Source organism: Phaethon lepturus, unplaced genomic scaffold (genome assembly GCF_000687285.1).
Source record: "Phaethon lepturus isolate BGI_N335 unplaced genomic scaffold, ASM68728v1 scaffold16138, whole genome shotgun sequence".
NCBI lineage: Eukaryota > Metazoa > Chordata > Aves > Phaethontiformes > Phaethontidae > Phaethon > Phaethon lepturus.
The window spans coordinates 83,446-94,187 of NW_010557064.1; the positions used below are offsets into that span (position 1 = coordinate 83,446).

Consider the following 10,742-nt stretch of genomic DNA (forward strand, 5'->3'; position numbering starts at 1 on the left):
GAGTTCAGTGCGTGCACAGAAAGCACTGCCAGCAGCGGTACACCGCAGGCGGCATGCTGTAGAGCTGCCCTCACCCCCATGCACCCTCTCAAGGAGGAGGAAAGCCTTTGCTGCGTGACTGCACAAGCTCAGCACTGCTCCAAGTCCCAGTGTACCCTGAGGGTCTTCCCCCTTGTGCAGCAAGGATAGGGCAGTCCCTAGCAAAAGTCTTTCCAGCTCTAGTCCAGCTCTATCCTAGGACTAGACCTGTTACTGGGAACCCCTGGCACGTAAGGAAAATGACCAGCCAAGGCCGGTTCAGATCAGAGTAGAGTAAGCCAGACAGTTATTCCAGCAAGCGGAGTGCCCAGATGTCTCCACACTCTCTGTCCTATTTCTCACAGCCTTCTTGTCTTCTCTGTCCTCCCTCTGCCCCATCACTGCATGACTTGCTTTCTCTTCTCTCTTGCAAATTTGAATAACAGCCAGGAGAAAAGAGATGCATCTGGATGGATGACTACAATAGGTATTGCCTTACAGTTTTATAACACTGTTATATGCAGTATATGTGTATGTACATTATAACAACAATGTAGTCATGTATATGTGCAAGGTCTGGGTGGATGTTATCTTCGGGTTTTCAGCTGCAGGAGGCTGTGGCTGGTCAATACACAGAGATCAGCAGGTGTGCTCTGTTTGCAGGCATATGCATGTGAGCAGTTTTTTGTGACCAAGCAGTACTCTCACCTGTGCAAGGTAGACCTTTTCAGAGCCTTCTCTACATCCATGTCATCGCTGCTGTAGTCTGTGATGATGATGTTGAAGTATGGATCCTTAGTGACTCGAAACAGCTCTTCCATGTCGGAGATGAACTGCAGCACCCAACGTGCCTGGTTTTTCACTGGTTGTATTGCAAGAGGGAGAGAACCAAAGCAAAACTGATTTCAAAGACAGCATGGCTTCTCAACAGGCAAGGCTTCTTGCCTCCCCTAAAACCCAGCTAACTTTGCCAGGACGCTGAAATAGGCCCCGCCTGAAAACAAGGACCAAAGAGCTCAGAAATCAGCGTGGGTTCTTTCCCTGTGTGTGACAGGAGTTTTCTCTGAGCTTAGAAGCCATGGGAATTTGGGCCCTGTTGTATTTCTGAGGGGGTTTAACTTGGAGAGAACAGAAATTGGAAGTGACCCAAATAAGATGGCTGAGGATGGTCCAGACCCACTGTTCAGGACTGCCCTCATGGGAACTGCCCCCTGTGCCATCCCTCAATGTCCTGTGGAGGCAGGTCCCCCTTACCTGGCACCACGAAGTGAACCACAGCACGGTGATTCCAGGAAAAGCCCTGGGGCCAGCACAGCTCTGGCTCATTCGCCACAGCCATCAGGTGCCGCCGGCGACCCCATGCCAGGTTCCTCATCTTCCTCTCCTCCTCCTCATCACCGCCAATGCCCTGCCACCCCCGTGCAAAGACGTACTCGGAGAAGCGGACGAGCCGCTCTCCCTGCTCCAGCAGCTCCAACTCCAGCAGGTAGCGGCTGCCCCGCATGCGGTCCTGGCGTTTCTCCACGTTCACGATACGCTGCAGCTGGAACCGCCTGCAGGAGATATAGCTGGGGTGGACATGTGCCCCGTACACCAGCCCCTCTCCCATCTCAGCCCGTTCAGCTCTGCCAGATCTTTCCTCCTGGCTAGCGCAAACCTTTTTGTCCCCAGCTTCCCCCCGCTTTGCTGCACTGCTTCCAAAGTCCCATGGGAAGGTTTAGCACCTGTTTCCTAAAGCCACAAGCATGTGGGATTAGATCTGGGATTCCAGCCAAGAGAAAATAGTTGGCAAGGGAAATGAAATAAAGGTGACACAGAAAATAACAAATGTGTCTGAATGATCATGGGGCTGGTAATAGTGAGTGTATTCAACACCTCCTACAATGATCTTGGCACAAGGAGTATGTTTGGGCTAGTGAAATTGGCTGATGACAGCTTATCAGCCAATAACATAGAGTAGGACTGAGCAATCGTACAGTAAAAACTAGGGTGAGCTGTAGGCTCAGAATGGTCAAAACAGGATGAAATGCCAGGTCATGTCCTTTCAGATCATAACAAGAGTTTCTGCTCTAAAATGGACAGTCATCAGTTAAAAATGCTGCGGAAAGCTTGTATGGACTCATCAGTTACACCACGACTGTGACTGACATGGCCCTGAAAAAACAAAAGAGATCTTAAGATGTAGCATGAGAGGTACTTCCATCAGGGATTGGGAACTAGTAACACCCAATCTATAAAACATCCAGGATACTGACCATTTATGTACAGGAAAATTAATCCAAACTGAAACCAGCATGGAGAAGGACAGATAGGAAAATTTTGGAAATAGAGGCCAACTCAACAGAAAGGTCAGGAGTTGGATTGTTTAGCTTATAGAGGCTCAGAGGAGGTATGTCTGTTTGCCAGAAAGGCAATCATGATGGTAAGTCTTGCAAAAAAAAAAGAACCATATCAAGACTATGTAAAAACAGAGTACTAGCAAAAGCTGATCTCCAGTGGGTCATCAAAGAAGCGAGGAGATGAAATATCTTCCCAAACCAGTACCACGATGTAGAAATGTAGCTAGTTTTAAGATGGAGGTGCACACATTCAGATAACAGTGTAGGGTACGTGGTTGTCTCTCAGGTCAGTGTACTGATCCACATTATCTGATAGGTCCCTTCAGGTCCTATGTCCTAAGTGATTCACAAGCTGAGATACAGCAGACATCAAACCTCAAGCAAGTATAAGTCGCTCCATTCCTACTCCCTATCAGCAGGGTGTCTTCATCTTCAGCTGGTAAAATGCTCCTATGTGCTCTCAATACCTACACTGTGTAAGGAGGAAGCCAGCAAAAGGCCAGCGATGCCAGATGGATGGAAATCTCCAATCTTGCAGGTTTACTGCCACCAGCTATTGGAGGGCGATATTCAGGCCCCAGACATGGTTTGGTGTCCAACAATTCCCATTTCTCAGCCAAAAGATGTATTTAAAGCCCAGTTTTTTACACAGATTCCTTGCCTGAAGTATTATTCCCCACATCTAGTTTATCCTCTGATTCCCACTAGCTCCTCACATGACAGGTATTCCCTGTGCACCATGGTACACCAGCTCCAGGACACCGCCCCTTGGTTTTTACACTGTGCCTTACCCTTTACTCCTCTGGTTAAGCTTCTTCAGGAAGACACGTGTGACTTCCAGGGCCTCTCTTTCTCTTAGCAGCAAGTTTCCTGACGTATTGCATTTCAGGTCAATCCAGTCTGTGCGCAGCATATGGAAGTCCAGGTTGCTCGTGCTGAAGGTCTGCTCCCAGTTCACCGCCTGGTCAAATACCGGTATGTAATCAAAATCCTCCTCATCTTCCTCCTCTGGCTCCCCATCTGCCTCTTCCTCTTCCGCTGCCACAGGTCCAGACTTGCCCTTCACAGGAGATGCCACCTGTACCTCTCCCTCACCCATGTCCCCACCGTTGGCCACCTTCTGCTCAGCAATGTAGGACTCCACTTGGTTGAGCCACTGTGGCAGCCCAGGCTGCTGGCTGGGGCTCGCAGTGCTCACAGCGCGTCTGCTGGCTTTGCTTTTCCTGGCAGTTGTGGTGCCTGCTGGCTGCAGCCCATCCTTAGCGGTACTGAGGTCTCCTTGAGGTCTCACCCCTTTGGGAATCATGACTCCTGAGTCTCTGAGGCTGTCGAGAGGCTGCTGCCATTGAGACACGGTCCTAGAAGGAGGGTTTGCCTTTTTGACAGGCATTCTCCCCTGGATAGCTCTGGCGTGCTGCGGAGAGCTTCTGGAGTTGTCTCTGATGCCAGTTTTTAAACGGGGTCTCTTCATTATTGGGTTCCTCTCTAGGCCAGCCTCACTGAGGCTTTGGTTGGCAGAGGCCAGCGTGGCTGATTTGACGCTAGACCTCGTTGTCCTTCTCCTCTGTAGCCCCTCTCCTATGTTGCCACCCATCACTGAGAGGAGCCGACGATGCTCCCGGAGGGAATAGTCCTCGTGAACGTTATCACTGCCCACCACACTGCTGGGAGCATTGCCTGCCGGCTCTGCCCTCCCCGTGCCGGGGCGCTTGGTGGGACTGTTACTCTCTGTGTCCTGCTCTGCATACTGCAGGTCGTCCAGGTTCCCCTCCTGGGAGCCTGCAGAAGTAATCACAGTTACACCTCTGGCATCCTCCCGCTGCCTTCCCCGTCCTGAACCAGGCACCCGCCCTGCTGGAGGAAGCTACTTCTCGCCTCATCTCAGTGCTACCTCTCCTGCTCAGAGGGACAGGGATGCTCTCGGGCACTGGAGCTGTGCTCTTGCTAGTACCAACCTCCTCAGCATCTAGTAGCCAGCACTGCCAAAGGCTGTGGAGAGGTCTGGCTTTTCCTTTAGCTGTCTGTCTGGCCATGGCTTTGCAGGGCAGGTGTGAGCATAGGCTGCCATGCTGCACACCTTTGGCTCTGTCACTTCTGCCCACATTTTTGCTGGAATTGCACCTCAGCTGAGCTGCAGGCCCAAGCGGTAATTGTCATGTTGTCCACTACAGCCCACTGTTTGGTGACCTCCCAACCTGCTCTTAAGTGAAGGTGGCAGCAAAAATCTCTTCCCAGCTACAGCAATCTAGTAGGGAAGGGCTGTGACTTTCTTGGCATGGAAAGTCAACAGCTTCTTTCAGCTGGTACTGGAAGCTCACACACAAAAGTGACAGATAAAAGGATCCTCCAGGCTCTGATGTTAGGGCCCCTACCTGGCTGCTCTGTCTTTTCTCCAGAGTCCAGGCTCTTCTCTGGCTGGTCCATTTTCATATACTTGTAGAATCCAAATCTGCAGAGGAAAGGGCAAAACACAAGTTTGATGAAAGTTACTTTGCCCTCTCCAAATAAACTGCAGCCACTGCTTCAGAGGTGATGGTCTATTACTCTGATTACATCTACCCAGCATCTTTAGATCCTCCTTTCCTATCATCATCACCATCATTCATATCTCTGGGCAATCAGATCTTACTTTGCCCTGTCAAAGACGTCAGTTTTCCTCGCTTATCATCCCAGTCTCTCAGAATTTTCTCATAAGCACAGGAGGAAATCCCAATATAAGTACCCTGAAACACTTCTTCAGCCTCCCTTAAACTGCTCCTTAAAGCTCGCTTATGATGTAGTGCTCACTAATGCAAGTCATCATGCTGCAAGAGCGGCTCAGGCAGGTAATTGCAGTGATCTCCCTCTCTCCTCTCTCATACCACCACTGTCTGTGTGCTGTCCTCATATGCCTGTCCTTCAAGCTTTTGGGAGGGATTACCACGACTGTTTCCCTCCATGTGTGCTTGATGCGAAGCAAAATGGGCCCACAGTTCCCAAATCCTGTCACAATACAAACGAATTGTCAAAGCAATAAACCTGGGTGACACCTTCCAGCCCATGGCAGCCACCTTCTTCATCCTTCACTATGAACCCCAGTCCTAGGAGTTCCCTCTCAAACTTATGATACGATCTCTTGTTCCAGCCCTCAAAATAGTCCTGTATGGAGGAAGAAGATTCTGAGCACAGGGAGGCCATCATCAGTTATCTCACTGGAAAAGTGACTCTCCTTATCCTGCAAAAAAGACCTCCTGAACACAGGGGAGTGCACACACAAGGTGTCTGCCTGAGTCAGGGGGGAGCATGCGAGTGGCAGTTCCCTCACAGGGCCACCGCTCGAGTTGGACCCCGGTGAAGATGAACAACGTGCATTTATTCCCCCAGAGAGATGCCTGGTGGTTAGCATGGTTTGACTTTCACAGCAACAGCCATCAGGAGGCTCCAGCTGCTGGTAAGCAAAGTCTGCTGGAAATCCATTCCCTGATGTAGTGGAACAAACATGCTCTGACCCAGCTTCTGAGTTAATAGAGCAAGAAAAGCAGCGGCAGCTTCCCTTTGAGACCTAAGCATATTTTCACTTAAAGGGAGCACAGGTTATTGAAAGAAACTATAAATGCCTTAACGTTTTGCAAGGTTTAGGGGATCTTTAAGAATTAAGAGAGTGCTACAGACGTGAGTATGAAATTCCACCCCAATTCCAGCCTTCAAACCATCTCCTCCCTCCCTGCTAGTAAATCTGCTTTTGTAGCATCCTACCTTTCCAAGTAATAAGGGTTTTCCTGATAGAAGCATTTGTTGTCTTTCTCCATGTGGCTCAGGCGGCTGTAATCATTCGGGTAAACAAAGGATAAATGAACCTGAGAAGGGAGGAAAATAAAGTAAAACCCTTATAAATGCCAGGTATCAGTCACAAGGTGACCCAGACACAGTTGCAGGGTGACCAGCCCTTTTGAGAGGGAGCAGGGATTGCTCATCAACTCTTTGCCTCTCCAAGGCACCTGGTAGCAGCTTGTGAGAATGGAAAACAGAAGGAAGCATGCTGGGATATGTGCAGGGGTGTGCCTTTTTCTCTCTCTCTCGGCAGCTGGCTGTCCATCTCTGTAACTGTGAGTTTAAATCCTAATAACAGGGAAAGAACTAGCTGGGAGAGAGGTGGTCAAGTCCTCCTGAAGGGATGCAGGGATCACAGGAGCCCAGAAAGGGAGTGGGGAAACCTCCAGGCAAGGCTGAGGGAGCCAGGACCAGCCAGGAAGCAAGTCCCTCAGACAGTGTAGGCTTGCACTGGCACCCAGGGAGGGCAAACTGTGCTGGTGACCTGTCCCCAGCAGACCTCAGAGTCTGCTCCACTATGCAGGAGATTAATCCCTGCTATGGTGCATGCCCCATGCATGTGTGTTCCCCCTCTAGACCAGTTTTAAGCTTGTCAGGGGCTTTAGGAGTCCACACAGACTACAGTTCACCCCATGGAGAATAAAATCCTTGGCCATTAAGAGGCTCCATGTGAAGGTAAGCTCAATTGTTTGGTTTGAGGTCTGAGGGGCTTTGTAAGATGCACACACCTGTACCCCAGTGAGACCCATGAGCAGTGCATAGCAGCTCTCTCCCTTCTCTTGGTGTTGCCCTCTGGCATGTACTGGGATGCTCAGACCTGAACACCGGATGGTCAAATCTGCCCAGAAGCTTCAGATCGGTGGAGGCCCATGGTTAATGGGGTCTCCTCCCTTCCTCCTCACACTCCCCTGGGCAAGCACTTGCTTAAGCAATAAAACTTACAAACTGGAGTCCCTGGTAGCGCTGCAGAGGAAATCCATTCACCAGGTAGCTGGGCTTGTATGGGCAGTCTGGCAAGGCTCGGCGCAGGCGAGACTTGCTGAGCAGAGGCACTGAGAAGAAGAACCATGTAGGTAAGCGTTGCTGGAGAAGCCCTGCTGCAACCAATGCACCAGGTTAGTTACTTCTGTGCCTGGTTTCTCTTCATCCGTGTGAAATACTGACATACGTAAAGCAAACTGCCTTGCACAGCTCATGTCTTTACAGCGCTCTATCGCACTTACACTAAAATATTATGCCTGGGGATGTCGTGCGAGCTGGATGCCAAGAAAGAGGAGCTGAGTTTAGTCTGTGCTTTGTCTAGTAACAGTGACTGATACCGTACGCTGCCCCTCTCTTCCGCACTGGGGAGAAAAAAGTGTGGCCTTTGGTAACCGTGGTGTAGGAGGACAATCTTTCTTGGTTGTGCTACTGCACGTGCTGCGACAGGCTGCAGCTACCTCCTCAACTGCTCTGTAAGTCTTACCTTTGTAAAGAGTGTCCCGGGGGTCAGGTTTCAACATGTCAGCTGGGTGTGCCTTGCTGCCTGCGCTGTCAGCAGGCTGGCTGGTGTGACTGGCCAATGTCTGCGGGATATGCCCAACCTCATCCATCTTTAAAAGCGTTTCATCTAGAAACCAGAGAGAGAACAGAAGGGGGAGGAAGGGCTAATTTGTCCCTTCTCCCAAAAAGCACCCTTCTCCAGTGTCAGCCCTTTCCAAATGGCATTGCATCCATGGCACTAACCCTGTCTCGGACGTAGCAATGCCTAAGTGGAGCTGGTCAGGAGCTTCACTGCAAAGACCCCGTGGAAAGGAAAGGCTTTAACTCAGAAAGATGGAAATACAGAAGCTGTGGGGTAGGAACATAGCTACCAATGAAAGCAAATCAACACAGTGATGAGTAATGGAGGAGAATGACCTCCTGCCTTGGAGACACCAGCAGTGATGTGCTGAAGAAGCCTCATGCTGGCAGGAATTACTGGACACTTCTGAATTATTAGTATTAAATTTCTTTTAAAAGGAGATAGAAAAGATGAATGGGAGGAGAAACCTGACAAGCAGAGGTTTTTCCTGTGCTGGAAAAGGATCAGAACCCTGGGGTGAAGCCTTCAGTGGCTAAGGAAGATGGTGCTCCAGCAGGGGAATGCAGACCTGCAGTAAGGAGCAATGGAAAGCTTAAACTCAAGACTGGGTATTGGTTACGTTTTCTCTTGGCTGCTGCTTCCAGAGGACTTCGTATCTCCAATTTTACTCCGAGATGCGGGGAACTGAATCAATATCCAGGAGAGAAAGAAAAGATGCTGCCAAGAGCACTAGGGTTAGTGTTAGCAGCTTTTGGGTATTGAACAACATGGGGACCCAGAAGGAACGGGATGAGGTGTGATACAGTCAAAGGCTGATATGGAAGAGGGAAACACTGTATGGGCAGAAGGTGCCAGACAAAGAGGAGACTGCAGCACTGTGCCCAAACACAAAGGGATCTTCCGGGATGTGAGTCTTCCCTATAACATGGAATTAATAAGAAGAAAAGAGCAGAAGGAAAAAGGAAGGAGGTAGAAAATCTAACTGAAAGCCTAGTCTGGCCAAATGTCAAGTTTCAAAAAATACAGCAGCAGGTTGCAATCCAAGAAACAGCAAACATGTCACAATTACATCAGGGAGTCTTCCATGTGTAAAAGCGTTGGCATGGAAAAAAGCCCAGAGATGTTGGAAGGCAACAGTGGTAGATATGGAAAGGGGGAATGCTGGCAGAGGAAAGCAATGCTGACAAAGCTAAAGGTAAACAGGACTAAGGAGCTCCTTAACTGATAAAGGCATCACTTGATGTGCTAAGAAGGGTTTACAAAACAGGAGGGACTGGGCTGATGTGCTTGCTGCAATCCAGCAGCAACTTGAAGAGACTTGAGGTTGATATAGAAGAAAGCAGCATCACCCAATATCGTTAGCGTATCCCATTGTGTCCAGCATCCAGAGCAAAATCTCCTGGCAGTGCTGCAGCGGCCCCTTCTCCCTGGTCATGCCCAGCTGCCAGCGTACCCCAAACCCCGTGTTATGGGCCCTATGTGCCCCCCAGCTCTCTGCACAGTGCGTGGGCAACCTCCATCCTCTGTTACTCACATCTGGAACAGTTTCCCTCACCCTTGCAGGCTGTCTTCTCTGTCCTTCCTCATCTACCCTAGGTTTCCCTAAAACAATGTTCCAATCCTACTTCCAATTCTCCTATATTTAATAGAGTCACATTCTTGTCCAGAAATCTCTCTCCTGGCCTGTCTCCACTTCTTTCTTGTAATGATCTGTACCCATGGTATTTGCCTGGCTAGACTATGATTCATGGTGAAACACGAATGATAAGTTTTGGAAGAATGGGGAGGTGCTTGGGGAAATCTGTGGTGAAGATACTTACTAGCAAAAAGGGAGAGGTATTGGGAGTCAATGACTTTGAACTTCGCTTCTGGGTCATTCAGTCTCCACTGGAACAGAGAAACACATTACAATGAAGTGCTTATGGAGTTAACCAAGCCTGAACAAAAAGCACAGGCACAAGATGTTTTTTCACCAGATGGTCTCGCAGCTTCCTCTTTCTCCTGACTATGACCGAGTATACCTAGCAGCAAAAGACTGGGAATGAGCTGAGATTCCCCAGGACACATCCAAAGCAGGAAAGGACAAAAAGCTTCAACAGAGACCAGAGAGAGCAGAACTATCCCAAGCAAGCAGAGGAAAGTGTCCTGACATGTGGCCAGGACTATTCCACACAGAAGTAGGTAAGAGGTCTGGAAGGGATTAGATACATCTCATGCAAAGAGGAGCTGGGGCCTGGGAAAGGAGGGAAATCGTTACAAACGTCATTCCCAAGCTCTGAGGGGACGCATATACAGCACGGCCATTTGCACAGACTCACTGCTACTTCCACATGGTCTGTTCCTCTGTCATCCTGCTTGTGTAGCACCTCAAAATAGTACCTGCCTGCAGCTGACAACCTGCAAAGAACAACGTGTCTGTCACCAACAACATTAAGGAACATTTCTTAACTCGTCAGCAGACAATGAGTGGAGAGCAACCGCACCCATGAAATAACCCAATTCTCAGAGTGAGCAGTGTTAGGACTGCCAAGAAAATCCACATGCTGACAGGGAGATAGGTAGCTTCCTTTGTGCACCTAGAGTGCTCCAGACCCTTCTCAGTTCTGAATAACTCCCTTTCAGTCTTGCCTGCTGGGTTTTGGCCTCTGGGAAACCTGGCCAGTTCCAAGGCAGGAAGCTTGGGATACAGTTCATCTAGAGGAGTCTGGATTTGCTGGTGGCTGCTTCCTCCAGGGCAAAAAATAAACCAGTGTTGGATTCCCGTAGTAAATCAGCAAAGCAACTGGCACAGGTCTGGATGTCTCACTTCAGCTTTGGCGATACTCCAGAGTTATTCCTTTCTCTATATTGCTAAATTTTTCAGAACAAGTCTGGGTTCTTCCTCCTTGTCCTTGTGATTTCCTGGCCATGTGCAGAGGTGGTTGGGAGCGAGGGGCTCTCCTCACTCACCTCACCATCTTTGATTGCTGACTCTGAAATTTCCCAAACTCCCCTGGTGCAGTCCACTCTTT

General features: G+C 49.5%; 1 protein-coding gene across 1 annotated transcript in view; it reads right to left on the reverse strand.

Annotated features, from left to right (window-relative positions):
* The window catches only part of B4GALNT3 (beta-1,4-N-acetyl-galactosaminyl transferase 3), a gene marked incomplete at its 5' end in the record, with an annotated part of 23,465 nt that overhangs the window by 2,580 nt on the left and 10,143 nt on the right, over positions 1-10,742 (reverse strand). Inside the window, 10 exons of the mRNA XM_010292676.1 lie at positions 727-880; positions 1,273-1,571; positions 3,149-4,136; positions 4,730-4,806; positions 6,093-6,193; positions 7,110-7,219; positions 7,633-7,776; positions 9,552-9,618; positions 10,050-10,128; positions 10,681-10,742. The exon at positions 10,681-10,742 is cut by the window's right edge and continues 4 nt beyond it. Of these exons, the coding sequence (XP_010290978.1) occupies positions 727-880; positions 1,273-1,571; positions 3,149-4,136; positions 4,730-4,806; positions 6,093-6,193; positions 7,110-7,219; positions 7,633-7,776; positions 9,552-9,618; positions 10,050-10,128; positions 10,681-10,742 (2,081 nt within the window). The remainder of the gene's footprint in view (positions 1-726; positions 881-1,272; positions 1,572-3,148; positions 4,137-4,729; positions 4,807-6,092; positions 6,194-7,109; positions 7,220-7,632; positions 7,777-9,551; positions 9,619-10,049; positions 10,129-10,680) is intronic.